At 31.4% G+C, this 27,030-nt stretch overlaps 2 protein-coding genes across 7 annotated transcripts; one reads left to right on the top strand and one right to left on the bottom strand.

Moving 5' to 3' along the window:
- The first annotated feature begins 6,240 nt into the window (after positions 1 to 6,240).
- Positions 6,241 to 14,001, top strand: Hn (phenylalanine hydroxylase). Of its 2 annotated transcripts, none has more exons than XM_071772508.1 (8): positions 6,241 to 6,438; positions 8,985 to 9,113; positions 9,182 to 9,336; positions 11,556 to 11,738; positions 11,879 to 12,075; positions 12,306 to 12,568; positions 12,864 to 13,093; positions 13,748 to 14,001. In XM_071772508.1, exons 1-8 carry the CDS (start codon positions 6,352 to 6,354, stop codon positions 13,908 to 13,910), a joined length of 1,407 nt encoding a protein of 468 aa, XP_071628609.1. In that variant the 5' UTR covers positions 6,241 to 6,351; the 3' UTR covers positions 13,911 to 14,001. The 2 variants fall into 2 exon arrangements, with proteins under 2 accessions (XP_071628609.1, XP_071628610.1); XM_071772509.1 differs by lacking the exon at positions 6,241 to 6,438 and adding an exon at positions 8,657 to 8,813.
- A 168-nt stretch (positions 14,002 to 14,169) lies between these two features.
- Positions 14,170 to 24,329, bottom strand: Clk (circadian locomoter output cycles kaput protein Clock). Of its 5 annotated transcripts, XM_071772504.1 has the most exons (13): positions 24,114 to 24,329; positions 22,643 to 22,942; positions 21,270 to 21,393; positions 21,038 to 21,186; positions 20,784 to 20,875; positions 20,469 to 20,673; positions 20,299 to 20,394; positions 19,162 to 19,237; positions 18,850 to 19,088; positions 18,548 to 18,783; positions 17,368 to 17,805; positions 16,844 to 17,017; positions 14,170 to 16,605 (listed from the first exon to the last, which is right to left on the bottom strand). In XM_071772504.1, the coding sequence occupies exons 3-13, from the start codon at positions 21,305 to 21,307 to the stop codon at positions 16,204 to 16,206; spliced, it is 2,145 nt and encodes a 714-aa protein (XP_071628605.1). In that variant the 5' UTR covers positions 21,308 to 21,393; positions 22,643 to 22,942; positions 24,114 to 24,329; the 3' UTR covers positions 14,170 to 16,203. The 5 variants fall into 5 exon arrangements, with proteins under 5 accessions (XP_071628605.1, XP_071628606.1, XP_071628607.1 ...); XM_071772505.1 differs by lacking the exons at positions 22,643 to 22,942; positions 24,114 to 24,329 and adding an exon at positions 23,209 to 24,087; XM_071772506.1 differs by lacking the exon at positions 24,114 to 24,329 and having other exon boundaries at positions 18,641 to 18,783; positions 22,643 to 24,087.
- Positions 24,330 to 27,030: the final 2,701 nt, after the last annotated feature.

Consider the following 27,030-nt stretch of genomic DNA (forward strand, 5'->3'; position numbering starts at 1 on the left):
ACATAATATGAAAAGCAAATAATAATTTTAACACTCATTAACTCGATTGCACCTTTTTATCAAACAAACGACAAATTTTGAAAAAAATAAATAATTTTGCAGCTAATTATATAAATTACACCAAAACACTTCAAGAAAACTATAATTAAAATTTTACCTCCCAAACATCCAGCAAGAAAATCAAGCGAGCAAGCCATCTTTGCCCTGTATTATCTGCAATGACCTTCCACTTGCAATATCGTCTGCTTCTGAAAGGCTTGTCTTCAAATCTCGTTCTTTTCAAGTATGCATCGAAAGTTGTGCAAGTCGTAGATCGGTTAATTATAGCGGCCAATAAATTCGAATCCATGAAAGCCTGATAACTGATTCTTTTAAATTAAACTTTAAACAAAACATTTGCTTATTCCTGGAAAATAATTAGTCAACAGTAAGTAAATTTAAGATCAGAGCTAAAAAGTATTTTACGTTATAGAAATATTATCAATTTTAAACTGTTTTAAATTGTTTTCTAATTTATTCTTTAATTTATTTTATAAATATTGTGTGTGTTAAATATTAAATATTTTTAAATATTTTAAATATTATTAAATAATTTGTAAAAATAAAAATAAAATTATCGTAATATTTCTAATTAATTTGATAGTGTTAGATTTTCTATATATTCCTTCTTCCTTCTTATATTTTTTCATTAATTTAAACTATGTTTTTGTTATAAATTTAAATTTGTGTCCATTTTATAACATATTTTAGAATATATGTATATGTTGCTGGTTTAAAACTATTAAATATAGAAATAAAGAAAATAGAAGAATAGCATAACACGATGTAGTTGCAACAGTTTAATTTAAATATATTAACTGCGTTATTTTAATTAATAATCGATTGTTTTAAATAACACTACTTCACCTAAAGTTATATTTAATATTTGCCGGACGGTAATAAAAACTTCACTTATCAATGCCAAATAAATTCTATCGTAAATCACTCGTTTGTCTCTTACCAAAAATCACATGTACGCAACGTCTAAACAAAAATAATAATCGTTCCGCGTGCCTCCTTCGTCGAATCGTCTTTCTTACTGAAGTCGGCATTTCTTTCAGCTTCTTCTTGGTACACAGATCACTGTTTGCATTATCAAACCACTGACATACCCACACATATATCATTATAACACTGTGCTGAATATTATTGAAAAATATGTTAGCAACATTTATGCATCCGCTATAAGCTGCCATCGTGACCTAGCGAAGCATGGGTCAAACATTTTACGATAAGATTGATCGAGTCTTAATAATGTTCAGAATACATGTATTTCATTTTATATTGGCATCATTTACATATTGCAAGTGCTTACGTGATTATTGCGATCAATAATACGATTGATAATAACACGAGTTATTTTGAGTATTGTAAAGATAAAACGAGGAAAAGCAATACGCTTAGATGATACGGCACGCGACCTAAGATAGCAATTATCATATTAAGATCAATCCATTTAATTAAGTTAAATATTTTTTAATTCATAGAAAGACGTAATAAATAAAAATATAAAGTATAATACAATTATAAAGTAAATATATTTAAAAAGATTTCAAGGAGCCAACATTAATCTTTTATAATAAAGAATAGTTTATAATAAAGAAATAAATACTCGCGAAACAATACATTTTGTACATACATTAATTGAGTCCATATTGAATTATCTTCGGTTGATTTTATGAAATGTTATAATTTAAAAGTTTTACATCTATCGTGTTATTTGTAATTATATTAAAGTATTTTACTAATAAATTTAGTTTCATATTGTAGATAATTCTCATAAAGACTTATCTCATAGAAACAACAACTTCATTCGTAAAATAGTGGTAATATAAATTGCAGACAGCATAAAGATATTATTTAAAAATGTCAAATAAGATGTCGTATAAAAGATAATTATTTGTTTCTTATAAAAAAATAATAATTAAAAATAACTTTTATCATTTTTTTTTAAGCTTCTATAATTATATTATTTCTAATTTAATTATTTAAAATGAGATGCTCATATATAAGTATCAAAGATTATATTAATTTAGAAAAGATCAAAATCCATGGTCGAAATGTCTTGACGATTAATCTGACCAAAACCAATGGTCGGGTTGTCATAATGATTAGCCAATTGTAGTCGATTAAATGAATTTTAATTGTTTATTATTTATTGGCAAAATAAAAATGTACTTTTAATTATATATTATTTCTTTGTTTATATTCCTATTAATAAGATTCTTTTTTAAACAGCTTATTAAATTCAGTTAGTCGAGTAAGATTGCTAATAATAATATCGTTACATCGATTCTATGTAATACGATATTACAGTATAAACTTATTAGTACTTATATCATCATTTCTACTACATTGTATCTCTGTTTTGCGCCTAGTTTTGCTATCATAATAGAATACGTCGTAGAAGATTGCATTTAACCCCATTTCGCATAGTTTTCGAAAAAACTTTATCATAGTATTTTTTTTTATTGTTATCGCATAAACGCTAAATAACTTGAAACTTAAACACAAATTATGATAAAAAAATATAAGACGATATGTTGAAATATATTTTGAAGTATCTATCCTTCTCTAACAGCACCGTACGGCGCACATAGCAAGCACGTCGCTATGACGTGCTAACTCGTCGCACGTAATGTTACAGCGATGTCTCAACTGGGGTTCGAAACGTGATTAACATGTCGCTGTCATGTAACAGCCAAATTTCTGGTGACAGAGATGTGTAGTAACGTGTATACGTGACTTTATGTGTTGAACACCCATTGACGACTTTAAAATAGTTGACCGGTTTTGAAAAGTTAAGATTGGTTTTTATTATATTATGTGCATAAATATTTGATAGACAAAATGCATTATTGCACTTGGTTGTAGTAAAAATTGAAACAAACATGTCCGCGTGTGTACCTTACTATATATATATTTTGTAATGATAGTTATAACTATCGACGTAAGATGTTGTATAAAAGTTAATTAAATATTACAACATATAATAGTGTAAACATAACTAAAATATCAGTATCGCCAACTATAAAACATTATTCTATGCAACGTCTGCGACGTAACAATTATACGTATAAAATTCAAATTCATAATAAAAAATAAAATATGATTTATTTCCGGAATATCAATCATAAAACCGCATAAAATCCAACAGACAGCTAATTAAAATCTGATTATCTTAGTTGTACGTTACGTCGCGGTGACATGCGAAAGACGTATCGTAAATTCTGTTAATTTGCAACCAAAGTAGCACGTCTCTTTCACGTATAGTGCTGTCAGGATTCTTATATGTGTTAAAGTAATTTTATTTAAAATAATTTTTAAACATTAAAGTTAATACTTTTTATTTATAATGCAATAATATCACTGACAATTTAAAAAACAGCATCATGATATTCACGATTCATAGTGCAAATATTATACCTATGTATAATATATAAAATGTATGTGTATCTGTACTTATCACTAGTATGATATAAAATTATATTGTATCGACTTACAAGAGACGTCTCAGAATTTGCATACACGGAATGTATAATTTTTTATGCTTTTTCTTCTGGTAAAGTCCGTGCAGCAGGTTTTAAATAAAAGCAATTTAAGAGCCAAAGCACATAACAGGGCATAACGATATACGATGTCATAGTCGTCGACGTAAGTAACACACAAGCTTTGGCATATTTTGACAGTCAGAATACGCCAAAGCTTGTGCGTTACTTGCGTCCACGACTGTTTATATATTGCTACCCCACGTTATGTGCATTAGCCCTTCAACTCGGGTTACTCGTTACCATGGGTTTGTTAAGCCCAATGGATTGTGCGATAGATTAATAACTATTGAATGAGCGCTTTAAGTAATGCATGAATCTCTCTCTCTCTCTCTCTCTCTCTCTCTCTCTCTCTCTCTCTCTCTCTCTCTCTCTCTCTCTCTCTCTCTCTCTCTCTCTCTCTCTCTCTCTCTCTCTCTCTCTCTCTCTCTCTCTCTCTCTCCCTCTCTCTCTCTCTCTCTCTCTCTCTCTCCCCCTCTCTCTCTCCCCGCCCTCTCTCTTTCATCATATACATTGTTTTATTGTTTCTCTAAAGATTTCTTAATAACTATGCATAATATCTAAATATGCAAATTCAGCAACAGCTGAAAATAAGATAACCGAGTAACGTAAATAATTTTGATCCAAAGTGTTAAATATTTATGACAAACAATTTGTGACCGATTAAATGTTTTAAACACATGTTTAAAATACAAAAAACACATTTTGAATCAAAATTTATCTAATGTACTTATCTTACTTTTTTGCTTCCTCATAGAGGAAGCTTTGTTTTCATGAAAAACATTTTTTTTGAGTTGTCGCTACCAATGTGTTTAGAATGTTTTAAAACGTCGAAAAAATGCACTTTTTCAAAAATGTGTGTGTGTGTGTGTGTGTGTGTGTGTGTGTGTGTGTGTGTGTGTGTGTGTGTGTGTGTGTGTGTGTGTGTGTGTGTGTGTGTGTGTGTGTGTGTGTGTGTGTGTGTGTGTGTGTGTGTGTGTGTGTGTGTGTGTGTGTGTGTACACCTTGCAAATTGGTGTTAATGCTCTAGGTAAATTTGGAGATATCGGTCTCAATTTTTTTTTAATGTTAAGTATTATTAAAGGAAGGTTAATATTGAATTTGGCGAAGATTGGTAAAGGGGTTCATTTTTTATAAAATTTTTAATTTTTTGAGAAATGTTCGTGGCAGCTATAACTTCCGCAAATTTTGAGATATCTGACAATTTCTAACTTCATTATCTTTTTCGGTCTTTTCTACCCCTATTTTATATATAATTCTTTAAAATTTGGTTAATTAGACCCAGCTTTATATGCAATCGTTCATTATTTTTTAGAAATGTCTGTATTAGCTGTAACTTCCGCAAATTTTGAGATATTTCGGGCTATTTCTAATACTATTATCTTCTTCGATCTTTTCTACCCCTATTTTATATATAATTCTTTAAAATTTGGTTAATTAGACCTAGCTTTATATGCAATCGTTCATTATTTTTTAGAAATGTCTGTGTTAGCTGTAACTTCCGCAAATTTTGAGATATTTCGGGCTATTTCTAATACTATTATCTTCTTCGATCTTTTCTACCCCTATTTCATGTATAATTCTTTAAGATTTGGTTGATTACACCCGGCTTTATATGCGATCAAAGGTTTATAATTTTTTGAGAAATATCTTTAGTAGCTCTAACGTCCGCAAATTTTAAGATATCTTGCTATTTCTAATTCTATTACATTCTTTAGTCTTTTCTACCCCTATTTCATATATAATTCTTTAAGATTTGGTTGATTCAACCTATAGTTTTATACGTGATCAAAATTTTAAATTTTTTGAAAAATGACTCTTATGACAATCTAACATTATTTGAACAAAAATACATTAAAAAGCGATATCCTAATTTGACCTAGAATGATGTAACATTTGACCCAAAAGAGGATGGAGCTCGTAAATTTTTCGTAAAAATTATATAAAAATAAAAAAAAGTGCAATATAGGCACACATTTTAAATCAAAATTTATTTAATATATATACTTATCTTACTTTTTTACTGTTACTTTAGTGATATATGCAGTTAGAAAATTTCTGTTATTAAGCAAGTTCCAAATACTGATATTTAGATATCATATATAGCTGTTGTGAAATCTTCAGAAAGATAATAGGACAGACTATACGTACACGATGCGCGCCAAATTTGATTCATGTATAACTTACAAACAAAAGCGCTCATTTGTTAACTTCAAAAATTATTCTTATTTGAAAACAATTATCCACTGCGTGGACACAATTTTGCCACAAAAAAATTATTTTTTTTGGCACAAAGAATTGTACTATACATTTCATATGCGCGAATTCTGAGATACTAGTATAATATAATCAGGAATACATAGAGATAAATCTCTATGTATTTCTAATTAAATTTCTAATTCAATAATTAGGTATTTATAAGACGTATTGTAGTATTAAAAGAAATATATTTGTGTGCGTAAAAGATCAATAATTTCATAAAATCCGTGAAAAATACTACATTATCGTGTGCGTTACTTTTTTGATAACTCCTTGACCCTTTACGATATATTTCACAGCAATGCGCTATCGATACATATATCAGTTATTGCTCTTATTGTTTCACAACGTTAGGAAACTCTTTTACCAAGTAACCTGTTAAAACTGATAGTCACGCCGTTCTAAGCACCAGTTCTTCCGCGTCGCTGGTCGAATAAAGAACAATTAAGTCATTTCAAACAAAAGTTAATTGATTGTGTGCACTTTCAAATTTTCGAACGTGACAATGTATGCGCAAACACGACATCAAACATCAAACGCTGAGGAGGTAGAAGATAGCAGCTCGATCCTTAGCAGCTCACCTCCAGATAAGGTATAAATAAAATTCAAATCAATTAATTAGGAATCTCGATAATGAACAATAAAGATTAAATCTGACCATAAGAGTCAACGCGGTTATTTGTGTGTGATAAATCGAAATTTATTTAATTCTTCTTACATCTTTGTCCGAACATTTCGGCTCCGCATTGAGCCATCATCAGCGCGGCATAACCATTACAATTTAAAATATTCTCACGATCTCCGTTACGCTATGGATGAGTGCTTCGGGACTGGAAAGTCAGAAAGCCAATCTGCTCGTAACGTGTTGACGTATGGTTGGAATGTAATGTCATTTTCAAGTGATCAGGAGAACGCAAGTGTAATAATTGATGTCGTGGTCATTTAAGAATCCGTTGTTCAGCAATGCGATTAGGAACATATAAAGTGAGAGAACTGTCGTGTTTAATGATCTGCGAGATAAATAAAATTGTTATTAGCAAAATAACAAAACGTGTCATATTTCTTCCAATTTGCTTATTAAAATAAAATGCTATCTCTTTTATTAAAAATAATTATTCTCTACAATGGATATTCTTACTTCCGGACCAAAAAAAATAAGAAAACATTCACAGGTTTCTCAAAGAAGCTATCTACATTAGTTACATTAGTATAATATAAACTTATAAAGATATTTTTTTAATATACGCGTGATTCACGTAATTTGTATTTCATTTAAAAATAACATGGTTTTATGTTATTAATAAATGCAGAGAACTTACTATTTTTTGTGCATGAAAAATATGCTATGCTGCTTATAACATACACAGAATGACTTGTCAATAGAAGTAATCCACATTAGTTAAATTTAGAAATAACAATATAAACTTATAGAGAAACAATATAACTTAATATAACTTTTAGGACCATGGCACACAGAAAAACTTAAGCAGTAAGACTTAATCAGTTAAGCAAGTTGATCAATAGCTGTCTTAAGTTTTCGAGAATTCTTCACTGTGATTGGTCAATTTGCTTACTGCTTAAGTCTTACTGCTTCAATTTTTCTATGTGCCAGAGCCCTAATACAAATATAACTTACAATATAATAATATAACAATATAAAAATATAACAATGTAAAAATATAACAATATAAAAATATAACAATATAACTGAATATAAATTGAATAACAGTAAACTTATAAAGATATTTTTTAATATTTGTAGCTTATAACTTATATTTAGTTCAACAATAGCATGATTGTATGTACGCTATTAATTAAATGCAGAGAATCTACTTATTTTTTACGTACAAAAAATATGTACTATACTACATGCAGTGTGATATACTACTTCTAAATGTAAATCGATATAAAATTAATGCGATTTTAATAAAAAGTTTCTTTTTAATAAAAGATTAAATTTTAGATAATAAAAGGTTTAATAACTTTTTAATGAAACTTTAATAAAGTGTTTTCTAAATAATATTTACAAATTCAGATAATACTTATGAATCAAACATGATAACGTCAGCAAATTGTGATTTCATCACACAAATTGGCTAATCATGCTAATCATAATTAACTATATAAAACCTCACATAAGCAATGCTCATCACTTTATATGTATATTTTTAGCTTGTTTAAATGTATAAAGCGTAGATGTATATAGCGATATGTATAATAAAACAAATATATAAAGTTTTAAAGGATTTTAAAAGAAAAAGAAACACCAATTTAATTTTGATTCGACATACATATTGATCAATATTTTCAACACATATAACATCTGATGAAATAAAATCATTTATTGCATACTGGATGCGTTCATAAATAAAGTCATTAATCAAATAGCGGACTTTTTAGTGTTGTATACTTTTAACAATAATATCATATATTATGACAATAATAAAAAGAATTATTAAAAATATTTTTCTGCAGATTCCCTTAATATAAAAATTGTTTCGTCATATATAATTTATAAATGCCAGTGAAACGATAAACTCATTCCATTCGAAGGAAGTTACAAGGAGATATCGGCCTTGACTTCCAAACTGTTCTCTATAATCAAAATGATGCAAAACCTTTCACGGATTACAGTATTTGGAATTTTACACTTCTTTTTCTAAATAACAAAAAACTCGTCTATTTAAAGTCCTCCTTGCTTCTCATGTAATCGTATTGCTTTTATGCATATATAAGGAACTATTATACATGCATATAGTCTTTAAGATTCTCGATTTACCGGGATTTCCATCAAACACTCGAGAGATCTAAAACAGGAGGGGATTCTTGCAACCGTATATATGGGAAGATCGCTCAACCATAGTTTTAATCCGGCAGTTCACTTTACGGTTTAACTATCACGACACGCAAACATTCAAATTTGGAGAACGCCGTTATTCAATAATGGCAGATGTAATGATGTTAGTGGTATGTGTTTTATTTTTATCGAAACGTTTTAAAATCTTGAATAAAATATCAAGATATTAAAACATTGATTTCTATAAATGGAGACACCAAAATATTCCTACAAAAAAAAGATTTATTTAATACGATTATTATTTAACGCATTATAATTATTCTCAAATATATGTGTGTTAGCCGAAGCTGATCCATGGCGGAAATTACATCAAAGAAGGCAGAGATTCAGCTAGAAGCACTTGCTTAATTTTTTCCCCGAAAGAAGAAGACGAAGTTGGATCGCTGGGAAAATATCTTCAGCTCTTTGTCGTAAGTAAAATTTCATTGATTAATGGATGTATTGAAATGCATATAGTCAAGGGCACATATTATTTTAGAAACACAAAGTGAATCTCTTGCACATCGAGTCCAGAAGTTCTCTTCGACAACCAAATGGCTATGAGTTTATGGTGGATTGTGCACCAGGTGGTAATATAGCCTCTGTAATTGAGTGTTTACGAGATCAATGTAGCTACTTTTCGATAATCTCCAGGTAATAATTTTTAATATTTGTTTAAAAATTAAATATAATATATTTTCCAATTTCCAATAACTTTGCCTTAATTAGTAACATTGTTTAATTAATAATTGCACTATATTTATTAATTTATTATTCTTATTATGTTATTATTCACATACTATACACACACGCACGCACGCACGAACGCACACACACGCACGCACGCACGCACGCACGCACGCACGCACACACACACACATACACGCACGCACGCACGCACGCACGCACGCACGCACGCACGCACGCACACACACACACACGCACGCACGCACGCACGCGCGCGCGCACACGCACATTATTATTATTAATATGTATAATATTATGTATACCTAATCTATCATTATTATATATTATATTTTTAATTATTGCAATGGGCAGATGTCGAGATAATAGTATTTATTTAATGTGCGTAAAACGTGACAAATATTATCTTGTAATTAGAGTTAATCAAATTAAAGTTAATTAAATTTTTAACGCAATGTACCATTTAAAAACTTTAAAAATCTAGATTTCTTTTCTAATAGTCTTTGCAATATTTCTTATTAACAGTTATAGTTTTTAACAAAACACATGTTAAACATAAATAAATCAATTACACTGGTTGACGTGTCAGATGCGGATTGAGTACTCGAGTCGTTTCCTATAGATTTTTGGCCTCTAAATCTGAATCTGTCCGTGAAATTTTTCTATCACATCTGGTTTTTGAAAAAATCGAGGTCAAATGCAAAAAAAACGTGTTTTTGGCCCCTTTTGACAAAGTATACCAAGAAAATGACCTAATATATTGGATCAATATAACGTCAAAAAGGTAACATTTTATTGTGAAATGTTACTTGGGTAAGTGATGAACCCGATGTGTTAGAAAATTCGAAAAAAGCTTAAAATGAAGGTTAGACATAATATACTTTAGGCTAAGCAAACTCATAATTAATCCGTAAATTATCTATTGCGAGCTACAATGTTTCTTTGTGGTAGGGTGCACTCACGCTCACGCCTCGAATCACCAGCCGTTGGCTGAGGAAAATCAGAAATGAATTCTTCAAAATAAAAAATGGCCAAAAACGCGTTCTTTGTATATTTGACCTCAATTTTTTCAAAAACCAAATGTGATGGAAAATTTTTACTGACAGATTCGGATTTAGTAGCCAAAAATCTATTTAAAAAACGACTCGAAAAACTCAATCCGCATCTGATACGTCGACCAGCGTTATTATAATATCAATTCAAATGTGTTAAAAAATATTCTAGCTTCATGAAGGAGCTGTTATATAACTAAACTGAGATTCGGTCATTTGGAACCGGTTTCCAAAAAGATCGGTAACAAAAAATAGTACACTTTATAGCACTCCCCGGGAAATTCTACCCCTACTTCATGTGTAATTCTTTGAGGTTCAATCAATCATTTCCCGAAAAATTGGAAAAATTATAAAAACCGGTTGCCAAAAAGATTGGTAACAAAAACTGTACACATCATGGCAATCCCCGGAAAATTCTACCCCTACTTCATATACAATTCTGTACAATTCGGTCAATTAATTCCCGAAAAATAAAATTGAAAAAACTTCTAATACCGGCTTCCAAAAAAATCGGTAACGAAAAATTATACACTTTATAGCACTCCCCGGAAAATTATATCTCTATTTGATCTATAATTCTTTGAGATTCGGTCAATTATTTCCCGAAAATTTGAGAGAATTAGAAAAACCGGTTTTCAGAAAATCGGTAACGAAAAACTATACACATCATGGCACTTCCCGGAAAATTCTACCCCTGTTTCATATACTTTTAGTAAAAATTCGGTCCACTAACGAATGAGTAGTTCACAGACAGACGGACGGACAGACAAACAGTCGGGTTTTATATAATAGTATGATAGGATAGATAATTATCAATATTTGGTTTGATTAATCGTCGATACATATATTCCAAACTCACACATTAATATTAAAACGATGATCTTCTTGATGACTAGAAAATATTTTTCTTCATCTATAATAAAATATATTATTCTGTTTCGATTGTTTAGTATACAAAGCTATATAATATAAGATTTCAATATCTTTATCAATTCACCTTCTTTCATAATTATCAGTCAAACATTCATCTCTCATTCATATTATACATATTTAAATTCTTCAATATTTATGTCGTCAAGGTAATAAAATCGAATGTGGATTGTAACTTCTTTTCAGAAATCACAAAGATAATATGGATACGGTACCATGGTTTCCCAGGAGAATACGCGACCTCGATAAGTTTGCTAATCAAATTTTGTCTTACGGTGCCGAACTTGATAGCGATCATCCTGGTTTTACGGATCCTGTCTACCGACAGAGAAGGAAATATTTCGCAGACATTGCTTATCATTACAAACAGTAAGTGTATTAGAGTACATACAATGTATATCGTATTAAAATAGCAAGACATGTAAAGCTAGACATGTAGATATTTATACAAATATTTATAAAATATAATTTCAAAAAATGTAATATTGTATTTATGTACTACGTTTTAGCGGACAACCTATTCCAAAAGTGGAATACACACCTGAAGAAATAGCTACGTGGAGCGTAGTTTTCAGAAATTTGACTAAGCTTTATCCAAAGTACGCATGCAGAGAGCATAATCACGTTTTTCCGCTGCTTATCGAAAATTGCGGCTATCGAGAAGACAACATACCCCAACTGGAAGATATATCCAACTTCTTGAAAGGTAACATCTTGGTGCTGATTTAAAATTACATTAAAATGCTAGATAGCGTTGTGTGTGAAAGCTAAATTATTTTCAGTTTTGAATAATCAATTTTCCTTAATTTCTTTGATCTGTATCAAAAAAGATAAATCGCTAACCAGTTAATAATGCAATTCAATGGTTCACACTATCACGCACAATTTTACCTTTATAACCGAATTCTGTTTTTTATCTTTTAATTGATTTTTCAGACTGTACCGGTTTTACACTTCGCCCAGTAGCAGGATTATTATCTTCACGTGATTTCCTAGCTGGATTAGCCTTCAGAGTGTTTCACAGCACGCAATATATACGACACAGCAGTAAACCACTTTACACGCCGGAACCGGATGTGTGCCACGAGATTCTGGGCCATGTGCCACTTTTCGCCGATCCATCTTTTGCGCAATTTTCACAAGTTATTGGTCTGGCATCCCTTGGTGCTCCGGACGAATATATAGAGAAACTTGCAACGGTATCATAAAATATTTTGCTTAAATTTATAAAATGTAATATTATAGTTGCAGAACCATATAAAATACATTAATCGAAACGTTACGAATATATGTTAAAGATTCTCTTATAAAGACCTAAAATTAAAAAATTAGATACTATTGTTAATTTGACTTTTAATAGTATTCGTTAAAAATAGAAACAGAGTTTGTTAACAACAGAAACAAAATGAAAAGAAAAAACAAAGATTCTATTATTTAAGAAAAAGAAAATAAATAATATATTAAATAAATTATAAGTATAATTTGTTTCTGCAGTGTTTTTGGTTCACGGTTGAATACGGAATATGTCGACAAAATGGAGAATTAAAAGCATACGGTGCTGGTCTGCTGTCATCTTTTGGCGAATTGGAATATTGTTTGAGCGACAAGCCAGAGCTTCGACCTTTCGACCCACCGAAGACTGCATTGCAAAAATACCCGATAACGGAATATCAACCCGTATACTATGTTGCCGAGAACTTCGAGGATGCAAAAGAAAAGATGACGTGAGTACAGGAACAAAAAATAAATGTGTCGAATAGATTTTCTCTTATCTATCTCGCCTCAGGTCAACATCACTTGTTTTCTTCACATTGTATACAATATAGGCTATTTTTGGCGTAACTCTGATATAGCAAACAAAGTGTATCAAACTGTACTAGAACGTTTTTCGCGTGTTTGGTGATTTGTGATATAGCCGTTTTGACATTACCTAGTTGGTTGATACCATGCTATACTAATTGTAAGTAATACTAAGAAGCAGTATACCTGTTAGTACTTGTTAAATGTTGCAAACATAACGCGCCAAATATAATACAAATAGATGTAAGCAATGTATTTTACATATTTATTTCGTGTAAAATTTATCTTAGACTCGGTATTTTATTCACAGTTATCCTATAGAGTTTTGGGTTCGCGCATATAGAAAAGAACCAGTATGTTTTAGAGTAATGTTGCGGTACGTGTTTGGTATATGTATCAAACAATCGCCAAAAATCGCCATTTATCGCAAAGTTGTAATCGTAATGCACTTCATGCAAGATATAATGCGCTTCTTGTTTGTTTAGAATTATCATGCAAATTTACAATTTGTGTAATAGTTCCAAATAAACGCGGAAGGGATAAGAACTAAGAAAAATAATCAATTCTTTTAATTTTAGGAAATTTGCTCAAAGCATACCAAGAAAATTCGGAGTCAGATATGATGCTTATACGCAGAGTATCAGCATTATTGACAGTAAACAACAAGTGGAAGCTCTTGTAAATAATGTGAATCAAGAAGTACAAATTTTGATGGATGCATTAAGAAAATTACATCATTAAAACTAATTTTATCCTATGTTATTCTTACATGACATGATATAAAATAATATCACAATGTATGTATATTCTTTAATAAAATATTATCGTACTATCACGTTGTAAAAATAAGTTTTTATTAAAGTAAATACGTATACATAGAAAAATATCATTTTATATATTAAGAAATTTTATTTTTGTAGTACTCCTCTCAGAAATTTTTATTATTATGTAACTTTCATACATTAAAGGATAATTTTTGTAAAAAATAAAATTGAAACACTTTGCTGTTTTTCAATTTCAATATATTAAATAAATATTATACATCATATCTTTACCTTTTTTTAAAAAAAAGTAGCAAATTTATATAGTTTTAAAAAGTAAGAGAAAAAAATTATTGAATATTGGGAACAATAAAAATTTGTAGATATTTCTTAAATTCCGAAAAACTAATTATCTAATGTACATTTATTTTAAATTCAATTGTATGTTATAAAATTGTCAACTATGTGAATAATTTCTGCTAAAAATTTTTATACCAATCTATATTTTGCATTTTGCGTTCTACGCAGTCGTCTCAAGAATATATTGCCATCACATCAATTTAAATGGCACATCGCATGACATATCGTAGTTTGATCGATGTTAAGCTTTTTGTTCTATATTGACGATATTTTGATCGAGCAACAATTATGAAATGTTATAGCAATCTAACATACATTTATATTATTATAATGCATTACTCAGCATTAGATATGTAAGAAAATTCTAACATTATACTTATACATACCACAAAATATATATTACTTTTCTTGCCATTATATACATATACAAATATATGAATACACCCTGTTCCGGAAAATGTGGAGATTGGTCCCTTCTCCGTTGACTTTGATATGACACTTATTAAAAAAATATATACATATAAACGTGATGTATCCACTTTTGATCGTAGCTCTCTCATTTGTTGCTATAAAAATGCTTTACATTTTATAGAAATAAACAAATTATTCTTGAGAGCTTACCAAAATTTACATAAAAATTGTACATTTAATATAATATACTTTTACTTTCTTAACACTGTACGGACGCTGTGTTTTTGGAGCACTTATCCGGACACCCCAGGACTTTTAATTAAGTCCAAAAGATTTTTGAAAGTGTTTTTATTACAAAAAATCTATAAAAATTTATGTATCATCTCTAAGGGTTTCAAAAAGTAATTTCTATATACTTACATAGACCGAAACTGTTGCAATTTTTTTTAAGAGTGCTGAAGCCATACTTGTTGGAATCATAAATGAAAAATCGACTTTGCCTTAAAAGGCCCACGGTGTCCGCGCAGTGTTAGTAATACGCTTCTCTTTATTCGATAATCCGTAGATCTGTCAGTACACTCAATACTGTCAGATTTACTATCAGAATTTTCATTATTCGTTATTTTATACAATATACACATACAATAACGCAGTAACCCTTAAATATTTAATCACTTTATCTTTTCCCAAAATAATTTTCTAATTTAAAAATTTTTTTTTCCCTACAAAGATATAAATTATATTCTCAATATGAAAGAAAGAGAAGTAAAGCAAAACTTAAATTATTAATTGTATAAAGAAAATATCCATATCGTAATCTGGAAAGCTTTCCAAAATTTAAATAAATGTTATATTCTAAGTAAAAGCTACATTATTCCTTATCAAAACTTATCTCTTTTAGAGATTATTTTACAATACGTGTAATTAACTTTCATAAATTCTGATTTTATGTAATACATATTTTGCGTGGCACAATACTACTTTGCTTTACATTGCCTCGTAGTTTTTAAGAGTTTCTTGAAAATAGAATTGTAAGATAGTCCATTATATGGAAGTCCCTTATTCTCTAAAGATCGCTGAAGATCGCACGAGAGAAACATAGTTGAAATTATGAACAAATATACAACAATCGTAGAACAAGAAATAGTCAATATGTTAAAAATTGCACGCTATTGTAAAATGTTAAAAGTTTGTTACATTTTATGCAATATCTGCCGCTATCACACAAATGTTCTTATCATAACTTCTTAGAATATTTTTGTACACTTGAAACATACAACAATTTTTACAAAAATTGCAATGCTCTCTAAAAAAGAACGGTAGGTCCACAATATATTTGTAAGTGTAACAATAGATATTGTAAGCCAATTTCTTCACAGCGATAAATAAATAACATAAACTTGGGAGAAAATTTCGAAAAATCTTAAGTTTTTGAAGATTAAAATTTCTTGCCTACTTAATGTTATAGATACAATTAATACATAAAAAGAGGAAAGTCTTTTCTAATTTTGCGAAGATCTTTGCTGTTGATTCGAAGACGCCTCCAAGTTACTGTACATCATCTCGGCTTGTTGTGGACAGATTTGGAAAGGCACGAGATCGGAATTGCTACCTTCCTGCTGTGGCCCCTGTTGTTGTTGTTGTTGCAGTTGCGAATGCTGCTGTTGCTGTTGGGTTTGAATTATAGCGCCCACATTGCCATGCGTTGAGCCTGGCGACGAATTCACTTGTAAGGAATGCGAAAATAATTCCGTAGGCACTATAGGCACTGGCACAGTAATTGGTATGGGAAGTACGTTCACGCCTTGTACGCTATTGGATGTGGGCAATTGTACATTAGTATTATTAATATTACACCGGCTTGCTTGTTGACACGGGTTCGATGGATTATACGGTATACCAGTCTGAAATATAAATATCAATCAAAGAGCTTTCTTTATGTCTTTTTAAGCACATAGTATTTCAGTAAACAACTATAATTTTAATATGTAATAAAAAATTTAAAAAGCGATATGTAAAAAACATATATAAACATAGATAAATAGATAGATGCACGTCTGAAACAAAAATAATCAGTTATCCAAAAATCAAAGAAGTTAGATACTATTGCACAATTTCTTATTTCTTAAAAAATATACAAACATTTAATAACGGCGTGAGAATTCCATATCGGGCGATAAACAATTGTTCTGAGACCCTTCTTAATTCTTCTTGCTGGTGAACAATCAGTTGTTGTAGCTCTTCATGTTTCCGTTGTAATTCGTCTTGTATTTGGTTCTGCGCAGGAGTCATTACTATACCTTGCTGATGTAACATCTGAAAATACCGAGAATACAACAAAAAAACATCTTAACTATTCAGAAATATATACAATTAAACTATTTACAAGTATATAACGTTAAAATATTATAAATATAGATCAAATTTTGTTAAATTTATATGAATAATATAATTTTATTATATTAAAATTAAACAAATTTAAAAAAATGCGTATGCATGGATTACGCGGATTAAAAGTCTTTTTAGTTTATAAAAAAAATAAATTAAAACGCGATTGTGTAACGAAAGTTGCACCTTAAACACGATCAGAATAACAAATTGTACGTTTTATATATAATTATACATGTGCAATTAATATTAATGTCACGAATAATTTATTTTCTTACCTCATGAGTGGGTACGGATGAAAGAATTGGAGCAGCAGGCGCTGCAAATCCCGTTGTGACGACCGATTGCAGATTAACTGTTGCATATTGCGCGGGATCCATAAAATTTATACACGATTGATCGAGCTGATGTTGTTGCGGTTGCTGTTGCGGCTGTTGCTGTTGCTGCTGTGACTGCTGCTGTTGCGTTTGTTGCTGTTGCCTACTGTCTACCGATGCTATTGGCTTTGACACCACGGAACTACTTGCAGAAGCTGCGTTCGATCTTGATCCATGTGTTATTTGTGAGTGAGGTGAACTTCGTAATGAAACGGATATTGAAGACGTATTGGAACCATCACCGCGATGTCGGAGATTGGAAGCGATTGTCATCGACTTCGACGTTCTCGATGATTTGTTTGACCATTGCGTTAATGGTGTTTGACAAGATGTCATTACCTGTGTGTGTAAAAATGTGAACCAAATATAAATATAATGCATACGCGCAAATGTAAATCGAGTTCAAATCATATAATAGTATAGTAAAGATTGTAGATATTGCGTACATACATAAAAAAAAGAATCCTCTCTTTCTTCCTTCTGTTTCTCTTTTTCTTCAAAATTTTGTTTTTTAATGTTTTTATTTTATATATTGTATTATTAACTATTATTTCTAATATTCTAAGTTAAATAATTATCAGTATATTTAACTGTATTGATTTGAAAATTTATAAAAGAGAAATAATCAATGTGAATAATAACATCTGCTTTATGTTCTATTTTATTTTATATTTTTTAGTAAATTTTAAAAATTACTTTTGTTTCTCTATTCCATTATTTAACTTTATCTGCTTTTCCTATAGCAAATATTTTATCCACAATATTCTTCAACACCAATAAAATGTGTAACAAAGATTACAATCGAACTATAAAATCAGTCACAAAATATTGGTCAATATACATAAATTGATAAAAAATAAAAAAATAAAAATGTCTACAAATATCTATTAAAAATTTATTCGGCATAAGTTTTGTATAACTAAAATTTAAATTTAAAATTCTTTAATAACAATATAATCATTGTTTTAATTGTTTCAGTTTTGAAGTCTCCGTTCCTTGCATTTCATACGGATATATTTTGTCCGAATTAATATCACAATAGTTATAAAATTATATAATCGCGTTCCGTCTATCATCTTACTTGTTTTACAGGCAGTAAAATGTCTTGATTTTGCGTTTTATCGTAACCCCCCGATTCCGCGCGCATTTCCTTCATTACGTCGACGTAACTGACCACGTAATGCGTGCACACGATAAATTCAGGTTTCGAATTCCATTGATTGTAAGTGATGTAGAATCTGGTCTGCAGCCAAATCCATTGCTGGCCTTTCGTGAGGAATCTATAGTAGCAAGACGTCCCTTCGCCTTTCTGCATCACTAAAAAAGATGACGTAATTAATACTCAACTCTTGACCACTAGTCGATCGTTTTTTCAATACTCACATGATTCATGGCACGTAACTACATTGTCTAAATCGTCTACGTGATAGTAATCGTAACCAGAAGTGCCTAAAACTTCAAAAGGCAGATACCCAATAATAGGTGGAGCTCTGTGATCTAAAAATAGGAATTTCCATTCAAGACTATGGCGAGATGTGAACTCTGACTTCGTACTGTCCGTTACGGATAATTCTCGGATAAGCTGAGGAGTTTGCAAACGTCCCGTACCCACGAAGACCAATCTGCAAAAGTAAACGTGAATGAATTGCGATGCGATTGTATTTTTAAATTTTTGTATACAGCTAGGGAAAGTACTTGTTATCTGATCCGCTGGTATTACTAAGTTTCTGATTTGGCAATAGATTGTCAACATCGTTATCCATAGCAGAACCTATAACAACACAATACTTTGATTATATTCGATTTTAAATATAAAGTTGTTTGATAAAGCTGGTTGTCTGATAAAACTGATTTTGAGAATATACAATTATTTGCAGTAAAATATAAAATTGTTTGATAAAGTTAATTTTTAGTATAGGGTAACTCCGATGTATACGCCGCACCTAAGGAAAACTTAATTTATCGAGTACTATTTACTATATTTAAGGCAAATGAATTATACGAGTAAAAACTTTATACTGTCTACTACTATAAAAAAAAATATAAATATGAAACATTTATTCTTCGTATTTAACAAAAAAATTTTTAGAGACCCTTGCATTTTTGCCATATATCCCAGAGGGGTGTATGGCTTACAAAAAATTACAAGTAATGTTTATAAATGAAGCAATAAAATGTCATAATGTCATAAAATGTGTGTAAAATGTTTATTAAGGTGTAAGAATGATAAACAAATTATAAAACTGAACAATTTTAAAAAGAAAATAAACGAACAATAGATGCATTAAAGGTTATTGTTGTATGATCCAAAAAAAAGAAGGAAAAAGAACACATAAGAGATTTCGATTTTTACAGAGTGTTTGTACTATGGCATAAATCCCGCACGCTACAAATGCCGTATATCCCAGGCAGGTGGGATATACATATCAAGCTAAACAAAGAATAGGTACAACAGCTATGCACTTGCATTTTTGCTGTATTCCATCCTTTTACTATATCTCTTTACATTTATGTATCATAAAATAACCATTAAACCTTTTACACTCTTTACAGTAATCATTTTATGTAGGTCGTAATATATGATCGCGCTACTACATTGAAAAATCGATTCAATTTACGACGGTTTCGTTAATATTAACAGTAAAGAACTGAAATTACAACACAATACTAATATGGCATAAAGGCACATAACAGAATATAATTGCGAGCAAATACCTTCATTCTTTCTATTTTTTCTGACTTCTGCGGCGTACATTCCCGCGCGGCGTAAATACCGGAGTTACTCTATAGAATTACTTTGCAAATTGAAAAGTATCGAGATATTTTACTCACGAAAGTATCCAATAAACTGTACAAGTTCATAAATAGATTCTTCCCGAAAATCGAGTCCACCCCTTTTGATATGACACGTGAAAGTAATTTGGTCCTCTGTTAATATAGAAAATTATGTTTATTAGTAATCACAGAAATCTCTTAACTTCTATAATGACTAGAAAAAATACCTTTCTTCACACTGCGTCTGTCTCGTGTGCTCCCGGGATTCAGTAAGACATTATATAACTGCGGCTGGTCCTCTTGATATGTTATATCATAAATAGTTGTATTCTCCAATTCGTTCGGAAGATATCCAAGCAGAGACGTAACACTCTCGGAGACATAATAAATGTGTCCGTTTGAAGAAAAAACCATTATAAATCCGTCCAACGCCTATATTTAAATAAACATTTATATATTAAATATATTTACATTAAATAATACTACAGAGTTTACTATAATCTTACGTTTAATTTATTATAATCTGTAGTATGTAATTTTACCTCTAATATAAGGTGAGTAAATTCTTCGTTAGAAAGAAAAGATGGTTTCCAGTCTTCTTGAATCTCATGGACTCTCGACCTAACAGCTATCTCTGAAAAGAAACAATTACATACTGTACTTTCAAAAAATGACATTTAAAAGCTTATTAACTCTTTTACGTTTACTTAACAATTTTAATTAACAATTTTAATTATAATTATTTACAGAGATATTTCAGTTTTATACAGAGCACTGTGAAAAGTATTGCACTTACCATTATGATTCTTTAAAAATAGAATTGTTGACTTCAGCACCGTGGATTTATCCATTTTCCGCGTATTGGCACTAACCATACTACCAAGCTCATTCACAAGCATGTTAAATTGATCTCTGCGTTTCTTTTCGCTGAGATTACGCGATTTTCTGAAAGACAAACATTTATACGCTTAATATTTATCGCGACAAACATTAAATAAGTTGCGTAAGAATTTTAAATAAGTTCCTACCGCTTTGTATCATCTTTATCATCGATGTCATCGTCCATGATGTTGCTGAAGACAAAACGTGTTCTTTAATTTAATATAATAATACTTCTTGAAGAGATGAAGATAATAATACAATGACTCGTTTCTGCAAAAGGAAAAAATTTATATATTCATAATGTGTATTCAATATTGATATATTTAAGGCTAATTTTATATTGTTGTCAAGCAATGTTATTTAAAGATGATGTTAATTGATTTTAAGTAACATAATACATTAGTCAAAAATTACATTGATCTTCGATAATAACAGAATAATAATTTTATAAATATTATGAGAGCAATGTCTTATATTATTTTAATTTGTATTTTGACTATTTTGTAAGAAATTAACAAACATGTATTATAGTATTATAGAAGCATAAAATAATTAAAGCAAATATTAAATAATAAAATTATATATACGAAAATCATAACTATTTACTACGTTCTGGAAACATTTTTTATCGATTTAATAAATAAATGGTTCGTGCAGCTTGTATACATCTAAATTGTACTTTAAAAATAGTAAAATTTAAAATAAAATTTGCGCAATTAAAAAATGACTTTAAACAATTATTATTATTATGGTTAAATAATAACATAAATAACTTTTTAGTTCTACATAAATTTTGATTATCAATATAATAAATTCAAATAAATTATAACGTACATTAAAAATAAAATTCGTGAAATAATTTGATATAATAATTACATTAAAATGTCAATAACATTGTTTTAATTGTAAATAATTGCTTGATTTAAATTACATCAAGAATTATATAACTGCAGTGCAATAAAAATTAATTATATTTATTTATTAACCAAAAATTGCAATAATTTAACATAATATAATGTGCAAAAATAATAGTTGTAATATTTATATTGTATGATCACTTCCATTCTACTATTACAAGAAATAAAAATGATCAATCGAATAAATCAGTGCAATCCTTAATCAGCAATAATAGAATCAAGTAGAAACAGTGATTATCTGAAGACAAATTATCGATATATCTACCGTAGATAAATTTTTTACAAATTTAAATTATATTATATGTATATCTATAAAATATTATATCTATTAAATCTATGAAGATTTTCATAAACATTTTGAAAGCACATAATACTTGCAATATAAATAATTTGCTCATAATTATCTAGCAACTTATATAAGAATTGAATAAATATAAGTAATAAAATGATCAATTATCAATTTATAAATAATATATGCTTTGTTCAAATAAAAGATTATTTCTTACATAACTACAATAAATATATTGTGCTTTATGCAACAAATTTCCCTAGAATAAATAAATATATGTATTTAAAAAATATATATTATTAAAAATATTTACTATGTTAATTGATGCAATATCTGTTTTGCAATATGCAAATGCTCTTGGATTAATGATGCTTATATCCTTTCGCACTTTTAGATAAACACATTTTTTCACAGAACAGCTTCGATTGCCGGTTTGGTACGCGATAATTACGGCAGTCACTTACAGTCCATAAGAAAGAAATATTTAATAAAACTCGTCTAATAAAACTTCACTAATTTCCAAAATATTTCAGTCGGCAGATTGTCAGGATCGAGATGAATGCGAGTTCAGTCTATAACAACGATGAGTCCTCTAAGGAAGCGGTATTAAATTCTATAATCACAAAGTTTCAGCACTACAGTAGGACAGTTTATAACACGAGAGGATGACCGACATCAGTAACCAAATTAAAAATCCGGTTCATCGACTAACAATAGAAAAAACGTCTGAAGCGTCTATCCATCAGCGAAGATTCAGGTGTCTCATTTCTTACGGGTTTCACCCACTTCGACTGACAGAAGGGATGCCCGCGCGAACAGCCCGCCCTGCACCAAATATACGCCGTGCGCTATTGCACACGTATGCGCACGTATACGCACGCGAATTCTCGCGAGGTCTCAAGTCGAGGAAGTACGTTGGACTTTTCGAGTCTTCCGCCAATCGTTCCTCGACGATGCCGTATTCGCTCGCACGGGATGACGCTCTTCGCCGATGGCACCGCCACATTTTTCAGGAAAAGCACTCCGCGGCGACCGTCCGCTCCGACGACGGTCGCTCCGATTTTCACAATGCCTCCGGAGTCAATTACACGATCGGAGTGATCAGACAGGACGCTGCAACGGACTGCCGACTGCCGACTGTAGCGCCTTGCATCGTCACACTTAGGTTCATTAGCCGCGCAGCCGAGCCTAATCGATCGTGAACGTAATCGCGAGTTTTTACCGCGATTCCGCGCGATGATTGCGAAAATCCATGCGGAACATACGGAGAGTAGGCCAAGTAGAAACAGACGAGTCAGACCTGCCAACCGCCTTGGCAAAAGTCCCCTTCGCTCCGTGAAACTGCGCGCTGATGATGATGATGCCGATGACGGTTCATTTAATGAGAGCTTATCATTTCTCAAATTTGCATAAATTACAGCTTCCTGACATCTCAAATTTGTCAAACTCGATGACTATATGAAATAATATGGCGTATTAATATTTTTATTTCGTTAATTGGACTACGCTTTTGAAAATCAATGACAGGTAAAAATCTAACAATTTCTGCCACAAATCTATTTTTTCAAAGAATTAAGTAAAATTTGTCTTTTTTAATAGAAAGATAATTGGTTCCAGAGAGATTTGAACTTTGACTCTTACGTTGAGAGTCGCAGCGATAATTATGCTACATCAGACACTTCTACTGACCGCCAGCGATAGAACAGATGCGAAATAAATGTTAGTTTCTTTTTTTTAAACTTATGAAATTTAAGGGATTCATACGCACAGACGCACGCACACACATTTTAACACGATTACTCGTCGCTCATGTAGCATCCAATTTTTCCATTTTGAAAGAGAATCTTTCAGCGCCTACAATTTCCCGTATTTCCGCTCCTCCGAATCTCATTGAAAATCAGATGACCCTACAATTTCCACTCTTACATATTTTTTTTTTATTTCGACTAATGTAAGAGAAAATTCTGCCTGTATTGCCAATGTCACTGGACCGTGTCACTGATGTCGGCTTGATCGACCAGCCTCAGAATGGATTTTCACGTAGCGAAAATGGCAGTCGAGCTATTTTCCCGACAGTGCGCAATCGCGGCTTTATCGCTTATTGCTATCGTGCTGATTCGCGGTGAATGTGCGCGGTATATTACGTCGCGGCGCACATTCGACTGGCCGCGATTGGTCGACCGCCGCCGGTTGCCGTACATGCGTTTATTTCAAACGTTCGACCTGCACGCCTGCACATGCATCTCGCTGCAGCAGCATCGTTGAGCTAGCGTCCGTAATGCAATTCGCAACGGACGTGACATCTGATACCCCGTGAAATATCGTCGCCGCGAGTATAAATTCCACAATGTTTGCGGCCGGCGGCACACTGTTTCGCACAGAAATACTCTCTAAAAGAGATCGGCCGTCGCGATTTTTCATTGCCACGAAACAACGAGATTCTTTACGTTGAGATACGGAAGAGAAAGGAAGACGTGTAAAATGCCTGTGTGTGGTGTGTGGTGTGTGGTGTGTGTGTGTGTGTGTGTGTGTGTGTGTGTGTGTGTGTGTGTGTGTGTGTGTGTGTGTGTGTGTGTGTGTGTGTGTGTGTGTGTGTGTGTGTGTGTGTGTGTGAATAATATCATCATGTTTTTATTTACAGATTTAGCGACTGACTCGAAAGTTTTTTATCTTCCTTTAAAATTTAATCGTTTCTCGAAATTGCTCTAGTTCCAAAATTATATATCGCGCCTTAATTAATAAATAATACCGTTAAAGTTGCAAAAATTCAGAATAAATTTTCTTAATTTATTCCTCATTATCATAATAGAGACATCTCGTACATACCTAATGGATATAAGGTGAGGCAATGAAATGTGCACAATATTCAATAAATTTTACATAATATTTATTATTTATAGTGTACTCAGAAATGTCGGGCCTCAACCAGTGGGCCTTCTTCTTTTGACATATTTGATCAATGAACATCACAATGTTAATTTTCCTCTAGTCCGTATAGTTACTTCTCTTCTCTATTAAAAGCGACGCGCAATCTGCTCGTGCCGTTGCGACAAGCTTTACGACACGGTCCGTCTGCATTGTATGAAATATTGCTGCGTATTCGCCGTGCTAAATAAAACCGCAGGTCAAATTCGTTCAAGGAAACGACGGACAAAAGGTGTTGTCGCGAGCGGTTTTAACGCAGTGATTGAACATGCGAAACTCAAAAGCCACGACGAGCCGATTGCGCCTCGCAGAAAATAGATATGCCCAGCTTCGCGACTCTTGGTTCTCATCCACGATTCAACATGCCAGCATATTCGTACAACAAAACATCGAATAACAACTGCTATAAAAACAAAACGAAAGGAAGAAGTCTTAGCCGCAACTTGTCGTAAGTTTTGAATTTTGTAGGGCGCATATATTATATTCGACAACCAATAATATCCAATAAGTATGTTAAAACGCAACGTATTAATAAACATTTTCTTTTTTCTTTTTTTTACGTATTACATTAGTCCTCGCAAAATTTACAGTCGTTTTCTCGCCGTCGGAAAACATCTCGCTTTATGTTGTCGATATCGGGCCGACACTCGAGGAGTTTCCAAAAATGATAGGTTTAAAAGTAGGAGATGAAGGGAAAGGAAGGCGGGAGGGAACGGGGGAGTGAGTTTTGACTTTCCTTTTCTTTTCCTTTTTTTTACTCATATTATAGCCAACCATTCCCACTAATCCCACTGTACACACCTCTTTCTCTGTTTTATTCTTCGTCCCTTCTGTGAACAATGAAAAATTAAAATACGCACGCATCGCCTCGAAGAACGGAACGTCGTAATTAGACAAGAATCGCTCTAGTTCAAAAACCGATTTCGTTCGTCGATATTATCTCGATTACATCGTTTTGATCTTCGACGCGACAAATTGAAAAGTCTCCGCAGGCCAGTCGTCAATAATTCAAAATTACTGAACTGCAACAGATGCGTTTTATCTATTATTTTCTGTTCCATTAGTATTGCCTAATTGTACTTTATTATAGGACGGGAACAACCGACACAGACTTGATTTCAAGTAATTGCCGAATTAGAGTTATATTAAGAAACATTTTGAAATTAGAAGAGATAATGACGTTATCTCATTGAAAATTCTGTCTATACACAGAACTCGGATATACATCTATCTGCAATAAAATATATTTTTACAACCTTTATATATCTACTTAAAAAATATAATATTGTTTTTTTCCGTGTTTAATCTATTCTACAAACAGATGGCACAATTTTGCATCTTCGCTGCAATTCTTTATCGTTAAACAAAAGGACCAATAGAGCTTCGGTTTGGAATGCAAAATTTAGATCTGTTAAAAGAACGTCAATTGCTCCCTCAATGTATAATGAAGATCAATTAATTATACATTAGAGGCTAATCTTAAGGATCGCAGTTTCGGAGTAAGCATTGCGATCAACTGTATCATTTACCTTGTTGTTCATGCGTTATATATGTATGTTTATATGTGTTGTATGTATAGTGTGTTGTTTACATGTTGTTTGCTTCCATATTTGTACGAAGTTGAACACGACGCGAGCTCGAATCGAATTTCGACGACTGGTCGGCGGGTGATCGCTAATAAATAGTGCGGAGGCGGCAGTGGCGCGAGGATACATTTAAGTTCTCATTATATAGGAATCATGGGGGATCTCCAATATTCGAAAAACTTGGTAAAAA

Source organism: Temnothorax longispinosus, chromosome 3 (assembly GCF_030848805.1).
Source record: "Temnothorax longispinosus isolate EJ_2023e chromosome 3, Tlon_JGU_v1, whole genome shotgun sequence".
NCBI classification, from domain to species: Eukaryota; Metazoa; Arthropoda; class Insecta; order Hymenoptera; family Formicidae; genus Temnothorax; species Temnothorax longispinosus.